The sequence below is a fragment of the Cydia strobilella genome, chromosome 4, assembly GCF_947568885.1.
Source record: "Cydia strobilella chromosome 4, ilCydStro3.1, whole genome shotgun sequence".
In the NCBI taxonomy this organism is placed as follows: domain Eukaryota; kingdom Metazoa; phylum Arthropoda; class Insecta; order Lepidoptera; family Tortricidae; genus Cydia; species Cydia strobilella.
In genome coordinates this window covers 18,728,754-18,749,700 of record NC_086044.1, presented here as the reverse complement: position 1 = coordinate 18,749,700, position 20,947 = coordinate 18,728,754, and the positions used below count along the sequence as shown (strand labels likewise).

At 44.3% G+C, this 20,947-nt stretch overlaps 1 protein-coding gene across 4 annotated transcripts in view; it reads right to left on the bottom strand.

Moving 5' to 3' along the window:
- The window catches only part of LOC134740782 (transcription factor Sp4-like), a 32,148-nt gene extending 13,776 nt beyond the window's left edge, over nt 1-18,372 (bottom strand). For 2 of the 4 annotated variants that reach the window (XM_063673394.1, XM_063673395.1), the window contains exons 1-10: nt 17,714-18,372; nt 13,425-13,527; nt 12,599-12,771; nt 12,145-12,261; nt 11,432-11,506; nt 11,074-11,193; nt 10,231-10,341; nt 5,187-5,289; nt 1,807-2,010; nt 425-600 (exon numbers count right to left, since the gene is read on the bottom strand). In XM_063673394.1, the coding sequence (XP_063529464.1) occupies nt 425-600; nt 1,807-2,010; nt 5,187-5,289; nt 10,231-10,341; nt 11,074-11,193; nt 11,432-11,506; nt 12,145-12,261; nt 12,599-12,771; nt 13,425-13,527; nt 17,714-17,773 (1,242 nt within the window). In that variant the 5' untranslated portion in view covers nt 17,774-18,372. Of the gene's footprint in view, nt 1-424; nt 601-1,806; nt 2,011-5,186; nt 5,290-10,230; nt 10,342-11,073; nt 11,194-11,431; nt 11,507-12,144; nt 12,262-12,598; nt 12,772-13,424; nt 13,528-16,681; nt 16,820-17,713 lie in introns of those variants that run through there. The other 2 variants (XM_063673396.1, XM_063673397.1) reach the window with 2 other exon arrangements.
- Between the last annotated feature and the right edge of the window lie 2,575 nt (nt 18,373-20,947).

The window sequence follows — 20,947 nt, the reverse complement described above, 5'->3', positions numbered from 1 at the left end:
TTCAACATTTATAAAAAAAAAAACTGATGAGAGGTTCTACAACTGGTTTCTACACGGTGTCTAATGGTGGTATTCCATCTGTCCAATATCTTGGTCCAATGTGCATTGATCAAAGAAATTGGATGACTTGATCAAATTTACTAGAAACACCGATATTTAATCAAATATTACGAATGACATTTAATTCAAAATGGCTACGCAAATAGTATAAAATTTTGGATAAGTGGAATTATCAAAGAAATATGTTCAAATATTGCAAGTAGAAATTTGACATGGGGAACCTTTCAAGTTAAAAGTTAAAAAGAAATGATGACGTAGATTTAGTGGGGTTGTTCTGCACAAAAGATCCCTATGGGTCGAAGTGTATCCGCAAGGGCCCCCAAAAACCATAAGATAAGATAGGGGGGGGGGGGGGGGTTGTTACTTGTTGCAGCTGCGGGATGATCTGCAGATGCTGCGGCGCGTGCACGGGCAGGTGCACGGTCTGGTACACGGTGTGCCCGTTGGCCACGCTCACGGGCACCTGCACGGGCACCATGCCCATGCCCACGCCCACGCCGCCCACGCCGCCCACGCCGCCGCGCACCGCCACGCCGCCGCCTGCACGGGCACACGGCGAACATTAGAGGGTGCCGGTCAAGCACGAGGACGGTCGGCAAGGTTGCAAGACGATTTACTAGTAACAAATATCCCAGGATTCCCAGGGACTAAAATGACAGCTCCAATGACCATTTTCTCTCTCTCGGCATGGTATTTACCGAGTGACGATATAATAGACTAACTAGACAGAATAAATAAGAGATTAGCCAATCTGATATTTTAGCATCTGGGATAAAAACGCCGTCCACAACTGACAGGGGCTCAATTTTGTATGAAACCTTAAAAAACACAACCCAAGCCACACTGTGTCAAAAAAAGTTAATAAAAATATCTTTGACCCTTTTGATTTTCTTTTTTTTTTTAAGATATATTAAAAGTCTATTCCTAGTAGATCTGCTAAAGGGGTCCTCTGACTATCAGTCCGCCGGACGATATCAGCCTGTCAGTTGTTCGGAACTGTCCAATTTTTGTTCTAACTGACAGACCGATATCGTCCGGCGGACTGATAGTGTGGGCCCCTTTAGAGTGCAAAAAAAAACATAAAAAATTTTCAGGCAATGAGGTATACAAAATGTTTTTATTTACATTCTCTGCAGCTCCATATGGAATAGACTATAAAACTTAACCAAATTTTATTAAAGTTACAGCAAATAAATACAAGAGTGATCTAACACAGTGTTTTACTGAAACCGTGATGGTAACATATAACGATGATGTGCATGATTGTGAAGGAAATTATTACACCAAGCAAATAAACCTTAACAGCGAAACAAGAAGTAAGCTTGGGAGATAGAACAGTATTAGATATTTTAGATGAAGTTAGGATGGAAACAACATTTTACAGGGCGTGTAACTCGAAAACTTCAGGCATTCAGTGATCGTAAATGATATTCATTTCATTTCATTACTTATTTAACAAAAGCTTTGTAGTTTTTCTTACAATCAAACAATGGACAATGTTATTTGTTTAAATGATACGTTTCGAGGACGGCGTTGTCCCCGTGGTCTCGAAACGTCGGATGTAAATTTAAAACTTATTTTACGCGATTAAGTCCCGACCTTGTGAATAATAATTAAATGTTTATCGAAAGCAAGAATGAAAAATTCACCGTGCCGAGATAGATTCGATCTTACGTTCTATCGGAACACTCTGCCTGTGTGATTATGATTAGTGAAAAGTTGTTCCCACCCAATTAGTGTACAAACCTTGGTGCTGCGGACTGGCATCCTTCTCCTTCTTGTCGGGCGCGCTACACGGTATCGATATCGTCTGGCTGGTCGGCACCTGACTAGTCGGTATCGATAAGCCCTGCACTAGGTTGGAGCCAGGTATCGATATCATTTGGTTGCCGAGCGCGGATAACGGTATCGATATGTTAGTGCCCGGTATCGTCACGGTGGCCTGTTGCTCTGTTAGCGGGGGGGTGGCAACACTGATTAGTATGGTGGTTGTTGAAGCTAATACATGCACATGCTAGAATAGAACAGTAGGGGAATGAGTGACTGTAGACAGTGCCCTCATCCATGGAATGTAAATGTCGCAGGCATTTGGTTAAATTAACCAGCTAATTAGTCGCCTAGTTCGTTCATTAAACGCCGGCATCTAATTAAATGACTGGAGAACAACCAGCCAAGTCGTTGACCGTAACGCTTAACCAGATGGCTGAACTTTATGTAGTCATTTAGTTAAATAGGATATTGATGTTTAGTTAGGTTAGGTTATTTATTTTATTTCACTTCTTTATTTTTTTAGGTTGTTTTTGAATCACTTGGCTGAGTGAGTTGTTAAACTTTAGAGTGATTCTAGTTCAATTATCTATCGGCCTAGGCATCAAATTGGAAGCCGGCGTTCAATTTACGGCCTAGACGTCTAATTAGCTGGCTTATTTAACCAAATGGCTGCAACAAAGTACATCATTTTGTAATAAAACATCACGCCTGGTAAAACACATTGACGACGTCGGCACGCGAAACGATTGATACAACGCAGTTTGAGTGTGAATCGCATCAAAGTTCAAAGAAAAATAGATTTTGCAGCGACTTACGAAGATAAAGACACTATGGATGAGAGTATTGTCAGGGTTTATCCAAAAATACACCTCAATGGTTGGAGGTATGGCAGAAATGTATAGCCTGCGCCTAATTATTTGTGAAATAAATTTGATGGTGAATAAAACTAAACTAAACAAACTTCTCGGTACAAAAAACAATTAAGCTCTTTATCGAAATAATGTCGACATGAATTATAAACAATAATTTTTAAGTGAACACAATTTTATATTTAAATGTAGATTTATATTAATATTGTGACAATTTATTATGTATTAATTCTATACTTGGCTCTATTTTCATTGTAAATATTTAATAAATTATTGTAATTGATTATGTAAATATGTAATATAATGTAAATAAGGTTTTAAAATATTTTGCATGCCTACTAGCATAAGCTATTGACATTATCTGGACATAATACTATTGACTCTATCATCTTATCTGTACATAATGTTAAGCAAATAAACGCATTTAATTTCATTAAAACGAATATATACCCCTAAGAGAAAATGTTACATATTACCGTAGTTATTTCTATAAAATAGGGAACGTGAAATATGGGGAGCAAAAGAGGACACAAAGTAAAAAATTGTATTTTAATTGACACGAAGTAAAAAAAAAACCGGCCAAGTGCGAGTCGTTCTCACCCACCGAGGGTTTCGTACTTTTTAGTATTTGTTGTTATAGCGGCAACAGAAATAAATCATCTGTGAAAATTTCAACTGTCTAGCTATCACGGTTCATGAGATACAGCCTGGTGACAGACAGACGGACAGCAGAGTCTTAGTAATAGGGTCCCGTTTTGACCCTTTGGGTACGGAACCCTAAAAAGAGGCTAAATGATTAAAAATCAATAATGAAAAAACGGTTTATTTCACAAATAAAAAGGAAAGCCATGTATTTTCATACGTATTCGACAGATAGCTTGAACATAGGGTATGAAAACTACATGATATTATGTCCCAAACCATTTAATGTCTAATAACTAGTGAAGTATTTACATTGATGACGTACAGTCGAAATTATTAAAAGGCGAAGCTTATAAAATGAAATAAGACAGCAATCCCAAAGCAAAGATCAAGTTATGAATGTTATAAGCTTATGAGAACTTTTTGTATAATATAAATTCTTATGCGTTAGAATTTCCGTACAAACTTGAAAATATTTTAACAAGCCTCTCAAATATTTTTTCTCAAAAATGGACGGCAAAGTCGACGTTGCCGGTTAAAAAGTAGGTCGCGAAGTGCGTAGTTTATGGTCAATCAAAAAATTAAAAAGTTAAAAACATTGCAGTCTCGATTTCGGGACTGCAATGTTGTATACAAATTCCATTATTTGTCGAGTTCCAAACTTTTTAAAAGTTGAAGTGGCCATATCAAATGAAGGCATAGGTCCATTAAACAGCCAAACAGATGATCAGTACTTATTATTATAATGTTGGTACCGCGACTATTTAGGTGTCTCAAATAGATTGGCGTATTTTCAGCAGAAAAATACACTTCCATTTTTAATTAAAAAAATAAAACGGCGGCAAAGCAAATCTTTTTACGTTTTTCTGTGAAAATATATATATAACAATGTTGCTTCTGTAAAATATTTCTATTATATTTGCATCTATTGCGCCATTTTTGAGAAAAGCACTATATATGACTCGGCTGGAAGGCTGCTTGCTGGCTTCGGATTCAATTAAACGGACTCCCAAGGTCGTCCGTTTAAAACAAATCCTCAGCCAGCAAGTAGCTACTTCCGAGCCTCGACAATAATGTACTATTACAATGCATGTGCTCGAAAAGTGCGTTTCCTACGGAGCTATATCATGCGGAAAGTACTACTTTTCCGCACTAGTGCATTTTGTTTTCAATTTTTTTTACAGTACATATGGTGCTACTTTCTCGCACTAGTGCGGAAAAGTGCACTTTTCGTGCATATGTCAAAAGTTTAAAGGGCCATATGTACTGTAAAACGTTGTACGATACATGTGCGAATAAGTAATTCGCAACTCGTGTCGATTTAAAACACTCCTTTTAATAATTAAACTTATTTGCCATGAATGTTTTTTTTATTTACTCGCACAATGCATAGTAAAACATTATATGATACACGTGCGTAAAGATGATTTCCGACGAGTGGAATTTTATTCACGAGCGAGCAAAGCGAGTTCCGCACTTGTTACATAAATAGCTATTAACATGTTTTCCAATGATTAGAAGTAAATTTTGACATATGTGGCTCGTCAAGTACGTAATTTTTTTATTGAACTGATTTACTTTAAAGTGGTGGGAAATACTACCCAATCTGCCCAACACAACTGTCATTTTCATTTTAGTACAAAACTAGTCAGTGTACAAAGCAGATTAGCCAATGGAAATATCATTTCAGTATTTGGGATATAGTAAAGTAACAGAGATTAGACTTTCGTTAGGTAAAACAAAAAATAACTGAAATATTAGCTTGTATGGCATGTAGTCAAGTTTGTATGGCAACCCCAGCTTATGCGCGAGATATGTAAGGAATAGATGTATTCAGAATCTCACCAGTGGGCAGATGCATGACGTTCTGCAGGAAGCCGGCGGGCAGCACCGGCGTGCGCACGAGCTGCCCGTTCACGAGGCTCACCTGGCCCATGCCCGAGAAGTTCTGCAATGCAAGTTGGTTCACATTTATTTACTGTGTGTATTTAATCATTATTACTGTATCTAATCATAGAGTAACTTATACTAGAGCGGTACTGTCATAGTAAATTTTGTAACCCCATTAAATTCACTGCCATCTGTCGACACACTTTAAAACTAAAAATAAATATTTATAAAAATACGATAAAATGTATTTAAATATGGATAAATGATTTTTTTATTTGCATTAATTATTTTTATGATTTTGACCCATGTTCTTTCACTGATATGCGTTAAAATCGATAAATAACAAAGGAAACCGTCAACGCCATCTATACGACAGTAGGCCAAAGCTAGTAGCGCCCTCTGAACGAGAATCAAATTTTCTTGATTTTCGAGGCACGTTTTTTCCTTAGACTGTATCCATCTATTACGGAGTTATATCTATCGACCAACCTGCGAGTGCTGCGCGGGTATGAAGAGTGCGTCCTGCCCGTCGACGGTGACGGCCTGCATGGGCTGACGTGCAGTGACCAACCTGCGAGTGCTGCGCGGGTATGAAGAGTGCGTCCTGCCCGTCGACGGTGACGGCCTGCATGGGCTGACGTGCAGTGACCAACCTGCGAGTGCTGCGCGGGTATGAAGAGTGCGTCCTGCCCGTCGACGGTGACGGCCTGCATGGGCTGACGTGCAGTGACCAACCTGCGAGTGCTGCGCGGGTATGAAGAGTGCGTCCTGCCCGTCGACGGTGACGGCCTGCATGGGCTGACGTGCAGTGACCAACCTGCGAGTGCTGCGCGGGTATGAAGAGTGCGTCCTGCCCGTCGACGGTGACGGCCTGCATGGGCTGACGTGCAGTGACCAACCTGCGAGTGCTGCGCGGGTATGAAGAGTGCGTCCTGCCCGTCGACGGTGACGGCCTGCATGGGCTGACGTGCAGTGACCAACCTGCGAGTGCTGCGCGGGTATGAAGAGTGCGTCCTGCCCGTCGACGGTGACGGCCTGCATGGGCTGACGTGCAGTGACCAACCTGCGAGTGCTGCGCGGGTATGAAGAGTGCGTCCTGCCCGTCGACGGTGACGGCCTGCATGGGCTGACGTGCAGTGACCAACCTGCGAGTGCTGCGCGGGTATGAAGAGTGCGTCCTGCCCGTCGACGGTGACGGCCTGCATGGGCTGACGTGCAGTGACCAACCTGCGAGTGCTGCGCGGGTATGAAGAGTGCGTCCTGCCCGTCGACGGTGACGGCCTGCATGGGCTGACGTGCAGTGACCAACCTGCGAGTGCTGCGCGGGTATGAAGAGTGCGTCCTGCCCGTCGACGGTGACGGCCTGCATGGGCTGACGTGCAGTGACCAACCTGCGAGTGCTGCGCGGGTATGAAGAGTGCGTCCTGCCCGTCGACGGTGACGGCCTGCATGGGCTGACGTGCAGTGACCAACCTGCGAGTGCTGCGCGGGTATGAAGAGTGCGTCCTGCCCGTCGACGGTGACGGCCTGCATGGGCTGACGTGCAGTGACCAACCTGCGAGTGCTGCGCGGGTATGAAGAGTGCGTCCTGCCCGTCGACGGTGACGGCCTGCATGGGCTGACGTGCAGTGACCAACCTGCGAGTGCTGCGCGGGTATGAAGAGTGCGTCCTGCCCGTCGACGGTGACGGCCTGCATGGGCTGACGTGCAGTGACCAACCTGCGAGTGCTGCGCGGGTATGAAGAGTGCGTCCTGACCGTCGACGGTGACGGCCTGCATGGGCTGACGTGCAGTGACCAACCTGCGAGTGCTGCGCGGGTATGAAGAGTGCGTCCTGCCCGTCGACGGTGACGGCCTGCATGGGCTGACGTGCAGTGACCAACCTGCGAGTGCTGCGCGGGTATGAAGAGTGCGTCCTGCCCGTCGACGGTGACGGCCTGCATGGGCTGACGTGCAGTGACCAACCTGCGAGTGCTGCGCGGGTATGAAGAGTGCGTCCTGCCCGTCGACGGTGACGGCCTGCATGGGCTGACGTGCAGTGACCAACCTGCGAGTGCTGCGCGGGTATGAAGAGTGCGTCCTGCCCGTCGACGGTGACGGCCTGCATGGGCTGACGTGCAGTGACCAACCTGCGAGTGCTGCGCGGGTATGAAGAGTGCGTCCTGCCCGTCGACGGTGACGGCCTGCATGGGCTGACGTGCAGTGACCAACCTGCGAGTGCTGCGCGGGTATGAAGAGTGCGTCCTGCCCGTCGACGGTGACGGCCTGCATGGGCTGACGTGCAGTGACCAACCTGCGAGTGCTGCGCGGGTATGAAGAGTGCGTCCTGCCCGTCGACGGTGACGGCCTGCATGGGCTGACGTGCAGTGACCAACCTGCGAGTGCTGCGCGGGTATGAAGAGTGCGTCCTGCCCGTCGACGGTGACGGCCTGCATGGGCTGACGTGCAGTGACCAACCTGCGAGTGCTGCGCGGGTATGAAGAGTGCGTCCTGCCCGTCGACGGTGACGGCCTGCATGGGCTGACGTGCAGTGACCAACCTGCGAGTGCTGCGCGGGTATGAAGAGTGCGTCCTGCCCGTCGACGGTGACGGCCTGCATGGGCTGACGTGCAGTGACCAACCTGCGAGTGCTGCGCGGGTATGAAGAGTGCGTCCTGCCCGTCGTCGGTGACGGCCTGCATGGGCTGACGTGCAGTGACCAACCTGCGAGTGCTGCGCGGGTATGAAGAGTGCGTCCTGCCCGTCGACGGTGACGGCCTGCATGGGCTGACGTGCAGTGACCAACCTGCGAGTGCTGCGCGGGTATGAAGAGTGCGTCCTGCCCGTCGACGGTGACGGCCAGCATGGGCTGACGTGCAGTGACCAACCTGCGAGTGCTGCGCGGGTATGAAGAGTGCGTCCTGCCCGTCGACGGTGACGGCCTGCATGGGCTGACGTGCAGTGACCAACCTGCGAGTGCTGCGCGGGTATGAAGAGTGCGTCCTGCCCGTCGACGGTGACGGCCTGCATGGGCTGACGTGCAGTGACCAACCTGCGAGTGCTGCGCGGGTATGAAGAGTGCGTCCTGCCCGTCGACGGTGACGGCCTGCATGGGCTGACGTGCAGTGACCAACCTGCGAGTGCTGCGCGGGTATGAAGAGTGCGTCCTGCCCGTCGACGGTGACGGCCTGCATGGGCTGACGTGCAGTGACCAACCTGCGAGTGCTGCGCGGGTATGAAGAGTGCGTCCTGCCCGTCGACGGTGACGGCCTGCATGGGCTGACGTGCAGTGACCAACCTGCGAGTGCTGCGCGGGTATGAAGAGTGCGTCCTGCCCGTCGACGGTGACGGCCTGCATGGGCTGACGTGCAGTGACCAACCTGCGAGTGCTGCGCGGGTATGAAGAGTGCGTCCTGCCCGTCGACGGTGACGGCCTGCATGGGCTGACGTGCAGTGACCAACCTGCGAGTGCTGCGCGGGTATGAAGAGTGCGTCCTGCCCGTCGACGGTGACGGCCTGCATGGGCTGACGTGCAGTGACCAACCTGCGAGTGCTGCGCGGGTATGAAGAGTGCGTCCTGCCCGTCGACGGTGACGGCCTGCATGGGCTGACGTGCAGTGACCAACCTGCGAGTGCTGCGCGGGTATGAAGAGTGCGTCCTGCCCGTCGACGGTGACGGCCTGCATGGGCTGACGTGCAGTGACCAACCTGCGAGTGCTGCGCGGGTATGAAGAGTGCGTCCTGCCCGTCGACGGTGACGGCCTGCATGGGCTGACGTGCAGTGACCAACCTGCGAGTGCTGCGCGGGTATGAAGAGTGCGTCCTGCCCGTCGACGGTGACGGCCTGCATGGGCTGACGTGCAGTGACCAACCTGCGAGTGCTGCGCGGGTATGAAGAGTGCGTCCTGCCCGTCGACGGTGACGGCCTGCATGGGCTGACGTGCAGTGACCAACCTGCGAGTGCTGCGCGGGTATGAAGAGTGCGTCCTGCCCGTCGACGGTGACGGCCTGCATGGGCTGACGTGCAGTGACCAACCTGCGAGTGCTGCGCGGGTATGAAGAGTGCGTCCTGCCCGTCGACGGTGACGGCCTGCATGGGCTGACGTGCAGTGACCAACCTGCGAGTGCTGCGCGGGTATGAAGAGTGCGTCCTGCCCGTCGACGGTGACGGCCTGCATGGGCTGACGTGCAGTGACCAACCTGCGAGTGCTGCGCGGGTATGAAGAGTGCGTCCTGCCCGTCGACGGTGACGGCCTGCATGGGCTGACGTGCAGTGACCAACCTGCGAGTGCTGCGCGGGTATGAAGAGTGCGTCCTGCCCGTCGACGGTGACGGCCTGCATGGGCTGACGTGCAGTGACCAACCTGCGAGTGCTGCGCGGGTATGAAGAGTGCGTCCTGCCCGTCGACGGTGACGGCCTGCATGGGCTGACGTGCAGTGACCAACCTGCGAGTGCTGCGCGGGTATGAAGAGTGCGTCCTGCCCGTCGACGGTGACGGCCTGCATGGGCTGACGTGCAGTGACCAACCTGCGAGTGCTGCGCGGGTATGAAGAGTGCGTCCTGCCCGTCGACGGTGACGGCCTGCATGGGCTGACGTGCAGTGACCAACCTGCGAGTGCTGCGCGGGTATGAAGAGTGCGTCCTGCCCGTCGACGGTGACGGCCTGCATGGGCTGACGTGCAGTGACCAACCTGCGAGTGCTGCGCGGGTATGAAGAGTGCGTCCTGCCCGTCGACGGTGACGGCCTGCATGGGCTGACGTGCAGTGACCAACCTGCGAGTGCTGCGCGGGTATGAAGAGTGCGTCCTGCCCGTCGACGGTGACGGCCTGCATGGGCTGACGTGCAGTGACCAACCTGCGAGTGCTGCGCGGGTATGAAGAGTGCGTCCTGCCCGTCGACGGTGACGGCCTGCATGGGCTGACGTGCAGTGACCAACCTGCGAGTGCTGCGCGGGTATGAAGAGTGCGTCCTGCCCGTCGACGGTGACGGCCTGCATGGGCTGACGTGCAGTGACCAACCTGCGAGTGCTGCGCGGGTATGAAGAGTGCGTCCTGCCCGTCGACGGTGACGGCCTGCATGGGCTGCACGCCGCCGCCCACCAGGCAGCCGCCGTACATGCCGCCGCCTTGCTGCAACCAGAACAGAACATAAACCAACCGACCATGCCGACTTGGGAGACAATTAATTATCGAATCAGTTCGCTCCATAAAGACATACTTCGTCCGAGGCATTGCGATTGTACGTGCGATTTCTGGCGGAGGTTGGTATTACAAACCAATATCTTGGTCCAATCTGCATTGCGTCTCACTCTCTCACTAAGCGAAATGTGGGACTGCAAATACATATTGGACAAAAAAATTGGTTAGGTGGAATGCGACCTTGAGGCACGCCTACAATCCGAGCTGCTTCACATTTGACACGGCACATATTTGGTATACCATACTATAGCATACCCTAAACCATAAGCTGGCTAACGTACAGTACCCAGCGATAAATTTTGCACATCTGTCTTTAGAAAGAGAATATTTGAGACAACGAGAGAGAAATATACAACGCTCTACGAAGCGGAAATTCCGATGTGCAATATTTATCGCCGAGTACTGTAGAAAACGAACCGGAAACGTACCGGAAGACGAACTGCCGGTAGGCTTCCAACAAGATGGAGCGACGACCTGGTGAAGGTCGCGGGAATTCGGTGGATGCGAGCGGCACAGGATCGGTCGGAGTGGCGAGCCTTGGGGGAGGCCTATGTCCAGCAGTGGACGTCTATCGGCTGACATGATGATGATGATGATGATGATGACTGTAGAAAATAGCCTAACACTATTTATTTTACTCGCATAATGCTAATTGTAAATGACCTGTAGTAGCTGAGGATGTATTTGTAACAACTGTTGCGGAGTGTTTTGGTAGGTGGCGCCCTCGGCGTTCGAAACCACTCCGCCTCCCAATAGCGACTGTAGCTGCTGCATTGATATAACCTGAAATTATATAAGTATTAATGTTGTTATAAGCTCACAACATAACATAAGAAAGGTATTGTTTTTAGGGTTCCGTACCCAAAGGGTAAAACCCTATTACTAAGACTCCACTGTCCGTCTGTCTTTCTGTCTTCACCCTAAGTGTGAGAGTAAGTCAGAGAAAACAGGAGGATGGGGTAATCATTCATGAAGTACATTGTATCTTTATAAAACTAACACAAAATATAATCAAGCATACCTGAGGCTGTTGAACTTGAATGCCGTTGGGTACGGCATTCGCCGCGTTCGCGATGGCCGCCGACAGTTCATTTCCCTGAAAAATATGTTTATCCTTTAAAATTTTATAAAGAATAGGTTTAACTCATAAAGTCATAAAGTATAATAGTAATAAATTTCTAATCTAAATGTAAACGGACTGAGTTTTAATGCGCCGTGCACACCACACGGATGTATGGCGACACATAGAACTGCGGTCACAGCCATAATTGATCCATAATGACCACCACTGTGACAAGAGTGACCAACTAAGAAGAAGAGACTACGCGATTTAGAAAAAAACTTCTGCTTTAGGTATGCCTTTACAGCCCATGCACAGGTCTTTAGTCGTTTTTTTAAACAGTTCACTTGTATAAAACGTTGCGCGTTTTCGGTAAGCAAGTTCTAAATGCACATGGTTTAGCCCTGTTGACGACCGCGACCATAGCCTGGATTTCAGAGCATTGCTGGTAACCAACAATACTTACAGAGAGACATTAACTTCAGGACTGCAAGCAGGTAGATATATACAGGAACAAGTAGGGTTTCCGTGTATACTAAAAAAGCAGTTTTAGCAAACTAAAAACATTGCTTGGTTACGTGAAGAACCTGGGATAGTTAGAGTACTGCTACCTATTTCGCGCAAAATATATGGCTGTCGATTTGTGGAAAATGGGCAGTTTAAGTATAACTTACAGAGAGCCCTTGAGCACGGAGCTGCTGCACGACGGCGGAGCTGATGACTCGCAGCTGCGGCTGCTGCTGCAGGTATTGCTGCTGGATTGCTGCGAGAGTGGCCGCTTCGCTTTGCACCTGAAATCAAAGCAATATGAAACTTATTATTTATTTATAATATATATTGTATGAAATGTTGACTTACCATGTAATGATCATATTACGTTATGGTTAATGAATAAACTGAAAAAAAAACTATATAACATGAAATAAAGGGTAAACACTATAATAATACAAAGTGACGCCATACTGAACTGCCAATAGATTAATTGTTTGTCATCGTTAGAGTTCACTAAATTTTATTGTATGGAAAGTTTCATAGTAAAAGTGCGGATGGTGCAACTGGCACTAAGTTAAAGCTCACGGACCAGTTAGTTGACCTTATGTCATATTTTGCAGTAGCATGGGATTATACCTGTTGTTGAATCAATTGTTGCTGTTGCTGCTGCGCTTGTTGCTGCGCTTGCTGTTGGGCCTGCTGCGCTTGCTGCTGAGCTTGCTGTTGCGCCTGTTGAGCCTGCTGTTGGGCTTGGGCCTGTTGCTGCGCCTGCTGTTGCGCTTGTTGCTGTTGCGTTTGTTGTTGTGGACCTGGAAAAGTTATTGGTAGAATTAGAAACTTATAAAATACCAAAACAAACTAGATTAACTTAGGCATCTTGTGTTTACCGACAGGCTTATAAAATTGCCTTCTATGCCATTATAGTTTGTATCTTTATTTTTATAAATGAAAATTGCTTTTGTCACGGTGCGATTTTTGCATGCTTTAAAGACGTGGCAATTAGTTAATAATAATAATAAGTTACAATAGCATACTGTTGTTATTGAAGGTTCAATGTTGTCTTCTGGCGACAATGTCATCCATCATCATAATATCAGCTGAAATACGTCAACTGCACGACATATACCTCCAACCTCCAAGGATCTACGAAACGATCGGTCGTGTGCTTACTTAACACATTGAGTGCCGGGAACCCACTCGGCCGGTTCTCTGTTCGTAGTCGCTTTCCTCTACAAACCGGGAAAACGCTAGGATCGGTTACGAGCGTAGCGCTAAAAAATATTGGCAGTTAGCCTTATATGGCGACGCCCTAAAGTTCGTGGTGGCCACTCAAGAACCTTTTTGCTGTGCTGCATGTTAGGCAGAGGGAATATATTTCTCACAAGATTTTGAATTTTATTTTATAGTAATAGAGTTCAATTTTGCTCAATTCTGACACCGGTCATTAAAGAGTGAAACTTACTGAAATGTTGTTGCTCTTTCTCCTGTTCGGGCCCCATGTTGGCGCCGAGACGGCTGCACGTAGCTGCCAGCAGCGCTAGGGGCGACTGTGGGCCGCTTTCTTCCTGTCATACCAAACACACATTTATTACAGAGGTTAACAAATTTTAAACCTTATTGCAAAGGAATAAAGTCCACCATGTGACAACTTGGGAAATTTTTATTATAGGAGAATATTAGCCAGCACCAAACACACTTGACAGACTACTCAAGTTAACTATGAAATTTCCCTTTAAAAATTTAACAGTGATAGATGATTTTGTGCAATTGACCCAAATTTCTTTATTTAACATGCTTTATTAAAAGCCTGATAGGTATAGATATATAATATAATTATGATGGATAATTAAAATAAGTAAGAATGATATAGACTGCTAAGGCCGACCCACAGTGTGAACATAGTTACTTGCACACAAGTACATTAATGTATTTTTTTAGAGTACAGACCTTAAATCCAATCAAGAGTATAAAGAGGAATGAAAACAGGTCACTTTTTGAGGGAAAGACACAAAATATAACCTGTGTAAATTGAAAGAGCTTATGACTATGATGCAAAATAAATTAAACCCACCAAAGAATATCCTGGATGGTAAGCTACAATGAATAGGAAAATATTAGCATTAAAATATGGTTAGCATGATAAATATAATAATAATTACTATGCAGATGAAGTTGAATTATATATATAATATTGAAGTGAACATGAAATAGAGAGATACAATATATAACATAGTTTAATAGGGACCCCATATATCAGCAGAAGTAAAGACTAAAGGGGCCCACTGACTATCAGTCCGCTGGACGATATCGGCCTGTCTGTTGTTCAGAACTGTCAAATGTTTGTTCTAACTGACAGGCCGATATCGTCCGGCTGACTGATAGTCAGTGAGCCCCTTAATGAAGATACACTTAGTGACCATTTTTAAAGCTTAGAAGTAAAATTTTTTTTGTTGTTTCTTCATGTGATTGATAAATGCTGTGTTACAGTCTACATTATCACCTTATGCCACAATTAAAATGTAAAATATTAAAAAAACATTTTTCAATAATATTACATTTAAAATATTACCTTTATCAACCCACACATATGCACGCCAAAGATTTCAGCTATTATCTGATTTACTAGTAAAATCCTCACATCTTTCTCGAGAGATACCAAATTAACTGTTGGTATGATACAGTAAATAATTTAATCACACATCTCAGATAAGTTTAGTGGGAATGGAAATATGAAACCAATGCTAATGATAACATAATAAATCATCTTCATCTATTCTCTGATGTACCTATAATTTCAGTAAGTATTTGTAATTTTTTAATACCACACGTTGAATGACTTCACTATGCCTTATTGTATGAGCATTTATTTATGATGTATATTACATTTATGAATTTATAACAGGCAAAGTTGTGTTAACAATCAAATTTACATATTGTCACTACTTTGAAAATATCTCGTATCACACACTGTTACTCAGAGTTAAAACGCAGTAACTCTGTATACATGCCATACATAGTTACCACTTTTTTTCTTTTGATTGACAGACACGTTTTTTTTTTTTATTTCAAAGTAGTCACGATATTTATCACTAAGACTTGCTAAGACTGAATAGCCATTAAATTGCAAATATCTTTAACAAAATACAACAGTATGGAAACACTGTTTTCATGAAAACAATTAAGACACTTTCTGTAGCGGGAGATGGAGCATTAGCATCAGACACAGTTATCTTAGTATATACCTTATCTTAACAACATAACATTTACAATTGCTCAATCAAGAGTTTTATTCAGTATGTAGGTACTACACTGAATAAAATTCCTAAAACCTATAATTAAAATTGAAGTCTTATTACCAAGACAGTAAGGAAGGTATTTCATTAAAAACTTTATCTGAAATTATTTTCTAAACTATCAGATCAAGTAACAAGCGTATGAGACAGGTAATGGGAAAAGGAAGCAAGCTTTATCATAATGGTTCCATTGTGTAAGCGCTGTGTACATGTTTAACCTAGTTGGTTATCTACTATCAATCTCAATGATTGCAATGAATATTGCAAACTAGCTACGCCTGGTTGTGGCTCTGCCAATGTAGAATTCCGCCCTCGTTACAAGCTGTCTTGTCACCCCGAGGGAGCATTTCAAAAAATAAATTAGGCTATGTCCTACAGCCGGAGAAAATTGGCTAATCAAGGCAAAAGACCGAGAAAGGTGGAAAGATATGGAGGAGGCCTATACCCAACAGGGGTCCTTAAAATAGTAAAAATGGAAAACAATAATATTAGAAAACTTTTTTTTATCATGTAAAACTATTTAAGGAAAAATAAAGGCTTAAATAAATAATTAAATAAATGTCCTTCACAAAGCTTTCTTCATATTAATAGTTAGTTCAAAATCAGTAGAGGCTGCCAAGAGTTAGTTTTATACATATATATATATATATATATGTCTTCCATCCATGTTGATTTCACTTGATCAACAAAATAAACTATGAAAGTAAATAAAAAATATGTTTCTAAGAGATGTGATAGTAGATTTGATAGCGAGTATTTGTTGTCAACCAGTTTAGCTTGTTAATTAGTCTAATTTGATGCATAATGTATTCACTGGGACAAGACAGCTCTAATGTGCCAGCCAGACTTGGTCCTGTCCTGGGTGAAAAGCCTCTAGAGCATCTATTATATTCAATGCACAGTCAGACTAGCTCTATATTAGGAGTGTTATGATTTCTAAAGTAAAAGTAAAGGTTCCCTGTAACTCTTTAAGTCTCAGTATACTATGTTTAGGGTATTTAGGGGTTACTTTAATGTTGTTTTTTAGTCCAGGAAATGAGGTATTGAATTAATAAGTGTAAATAAAATATTTTTCGAGAAACTAGTTACAAGTGCAAATTAGGCTTTCAACTAATTAGCACAAATTTGCGATCGAACCGGCTTCATTAATGAGTGTACCACTACATGAAGTACTTACTTCATTCGGACATTATATTTAGCGGAGGGGAAATATATCGACATAACTGACTAAACAGACGGCCGCTCAAGCACAAAGAGTGCTAAAAGGCGTGAACGAAAGGGGGGAAATTACACTGGGAATCCATTGTAGTACGAATGTAGGGTCAATTTTTTCTGTAACGGTTGTTCAGGTAAAAGTATAAAACCAAAACAAAAATACCTACGTAGTTTCTTTTTACCATGAAGTTTTACACACGTCCGTGCTTACCGTGTATTGCAGAACTGGTGCTGCAATCATTTTTACTTAATTGATGACACCATGGATGTTAAATAATTTTGGCGGGTGAAGATTTAAATGATTTTGAACTCTTTTATTTTTCGCCAAAAAACACATGAACATGACAGATGTTCGTTATTGCACAGACTAAGAAAAGAAAAAGCAAACAACAAAGTCAACAAATGCAATAATCATAGACAAATCATTCGTTCAATTACGTTCGTTTTTGATTATCTTCAGTAATAAAACTTCCGGTCCGCTTCCGGTACTGACAAATTGACAATGACAAGTACAAAAACTACAAAAAGCTTCTTGCAATAAAACGTGTTATTAACCGACAATTGAGTGATTTTTAATGAAAGCGTAGAAGTTACGAAATAAGTTTTGCTGAATACTTCAAGGAAGTTCAAAAGTTCCAACTGTTCAGTGTATACATCGCAGTAGTTGAAGTCGACACGCCTTTTCCTAACGAGTGCCGGGAGTCGTCGCACGCAAGGCCGCCGCCGCCCTTTGATCCACCCACCTCAAATCGTGTCACTGATTTTATGCAGTTGTTGAAGAGGTTATCTGAGACGTATTGAATATGATGTGATCATTAATGTATCCTACGCTCAGGGCTGTACGTAAGACTTATCAAAATCTTTGATCAAGTTTAACAATAAATCAATCAACATGTTTTATTTTAAAAATGGCGACATCCGCGACCTTCATTGCAAGAGTGAGTACAATCAAATGTTAATTCTATTGACAGGTTTACTATGCTCTTATCATGTAACTAGTTTGTTATTGTTGGTGTTAAATTGTAAATGGGTGGGAAGCGGAACTGGAGGAGGACGCTGATGCTATTTCGGCAAGGGAGTTGCTTCCAAAGCGGTCACAACCTCCTGCGTGTGGCCTGGCGGGCCCCACACGCCAGGGGCCGCACTCGCCCCGCCCTCCCCCTGCGCCGACACGAGACCGCTGCCCGCTGGCGTCCGTTTTGTTACACAATAATACTACGTCCTTTCACTTCAAACAATTTACCTTGACTGTTTTATCCTCGTTTATGTATTCCACCTGCACTTTAGTAGGCTCAGACGACATTATCCACTTGACACTTGCAAAATAGTATTTTTCTTTGTTTGCGAACGGAACGCACCATCCTCACGACCGGCCGCCAAACTGCGGCGAGCGTACTGACGAGCATAGGCGAAACCGCTCGGCAAACTTCGGAGATCCGCCTCCTATCGCGGTCGGATTTATTTCAGTTTTAAATGTTTTTCAGAGATCACGTTACTTCTGGATCGTATGAAAGTTGCCGAAACTCACCAATAATTATATTTACTTACAATTTTATACCTGAAAAGTTCCTCTGGACATTAAAATCAAGTATAATTATTATTTTGTGCTTGTCGGTCGTTATCTCCGTCCCTTTCCATCGAGGACAGGTCTCGATTATTGGTAGGCAGCAGCTGCGCCTCTCTCCTCCTCCCCGTCGCGGGTGCGGCGCCGCCGCCCGATAATAATAATTGAAAGTAGGAAGGACGTAATAATGGGTGTATAACCTCGCGCCCGCGGCCTCCTTGGGCGGGCAAAAAATGCACACATGTCGTGCCGCTTGGCGCGCCAGCCGTGTCTGGTAACGAGACGTGGTCTGTAAACAAACGATAAGAGTACACGAAGTACTCTGTTGCATTTGCAAGTCGTTTTTCACATGACTCCACGTTGTAACTCACATTACGACAAGCTCATGTTTGAGCAACTTTTATCGTATTCGAGCAAGTACCCTTGGTAAGTGAATTACCAACAAGAAGGATATGTCAGTCATGTGGCCTTATAGTTTGACCTACAAAGGAAGAACAACACCTGTGCAATCAGGTACCTTAAATAAAAAACTCATAACGCGCTGCTGGTATTTAGCCTTTTTTCCAGTTATTAGACTAATTATTTCTACCTATGACCGCTTAGTTCGTGCTGATATTACTCATATTACTGAATACAATTATTTCGTTTAGCCACTACTTTCCTCTATAGGGTATACTACTCTATAGCAACTACTTTACTCATAGGTTGCCTGCAAGTGACAATTTGCGGAATGTATTGAAAAATTATGCAGATGAGCTCAGAAGGCCGAAGCACTATAAAGAGCGATCAATTTGGTAATTTGATTAATTCTTGAGCTGCCCAATGTATGTTAGTCTCAAACTAGTTGGAAACGAGAGTGAAAGTCGCGCCACATTTTGTCAAGCATCAGCCGCGTCGCCCCGAGTCCATTATGCACGAATGAGCAGCCGCCCCGAGAGAACGTGTGCGGCTTAATTATCTCCTCCCGCAAAAAAACATTCTGAACCTTAAACCGAGAACAACAAGGCTCACTTTACTCTGTGAGAATATCTCGGACAACGATTACCGACTTGGTAGAGCTGTTATCCAACATTAAATCGTATTACAGTCAGATAAGGCTCATTGCTGTAGGTTTTTAATTTATAACCCGTTGTTAATTTTACTTAGTTCTATTATGGGTGTAGGCACTTCAACGCGACGCGTGGTGGTATTTCATGCGACAGGAGCGTGACGTGACGTGATGCTGTTTGCGCTAACTAATTATTCAATGGACTGTTAAAAACAGCTCTTTGGTTCATGAATTATGGCATTGTAATTTAATTATAATATTAAGAGTTATAATATAACGTACTCATAGATTTTGTAAATCGATGCCAAAATATAGTTATAATAACGATACCAGTAAAGTTAGAATATAATATACACCTACGCCAATCCCTTTATCAGAATGCCAGCCGCGCAAGAACATTCATTCAAGCTCTTGCACTGGGTTTCGAAAAGGACAACTCACAGAACGAGTTTCTGCGTGCCTAACTTATCTCGAAAGATTGTAATCAAGATTGATAGTTTCCTCTTGAGGATGTAAGCGTAAAATTATGTCCTTGTACCTATTTCAATAATGCAGTGTTTTAGGAGTTTACAAATTTGGCTTGAAGAAGTACCTCTAGGCGATAGTACTTATATGATGTGCTTTGTTTTATAATGGCTACATTCTGTTTTCTATGTGTTTATCACCTATTCTACTCTGCAGTTAGTTAAGCCCATCACAGACGGAGCGATAATATATCGGCAGATACCGACAGATACTGCATCTGCGATATGTTTTAGTAGGACGAAACTGTAATACATGTATATTGTGGTATCTGCCAAAATCTTATCGTAAGGCATCTGCTCGGTATATTACGATATATTTCGTCTCTCTCACAATGTAGGTGCTAGATGGAGAGCGATATATATTTTAGTATCGTTGCGTGTGTGGTGCATAGCGATACTCGCAGTCCTCGCAGATATCTGTCAGCATCTGCCGATATCGGCAGATATATGTCATCGCTCCGTCTGTGACGAGCTTTACCTGTGTTTTGAGGGCGAAGGTCCGTAAAATGTGAAACGGACAGAATGATAGTACTCCCTAATTTTTACATTATTTTTACCGTTATGGTCTTTTACTGTAGGTATAGTGTTTCGTTTATTGTTTTGTCCGATCAGCTTTACAGCGTACTTTAGAAAACAAAACAATTGTTAAGCCCTCAAAACACGGTAGTAAAAAGTCGTTAAAACTATCTTGAAGGTCAAACGGATTATCGACTCTATCTCTATGAACAATAGATTACAAAGTCAAATAATATAATAAAGATATACTCTTTAGAGAAACAGTCAATTGTTTCATTTTCTTCAATATCTCGCAATTAAAGCTGTAAATAAGGTCTGGCTGCCATAACCAGCTAGAATGACCAACATACAGCCCTCTGAAAAATTATATGATGTGTCACATGAGTCACATCACACATGCAAAGAGAAGAAAGATATGAGCTAGAACCAAAGAAAGGAGCTCTTGCGTGCTCGAACGACGAACACTAATTACGGATTAGTTATGATGGAATAGGCGAATGAACTGAAAAAAGAAGATAGACCTTACTTCACGTAAAAACTTTAACACGGATGTTACACCTTCTCTTCAGGAATACCTTACGTCATTCGAGATTTACAGTCTTTGTTTACAAACGATTATACCTACTCACTATATGATGTGATACAGAACTGTACTATCCATAGGTTAGGTTTAGTATGTTTAGCACATGCTTAGGTAAGCCAGTGGTCGATCCACTCTACCTACTTGTTAAGGACATTCCACCAGAAACTCCCTCTCTTCTCTCCGTCTCCTCGACTTTTTACTGCAAATAGTGAAAAAGTCGAGATCTATTACAACTATTGGAA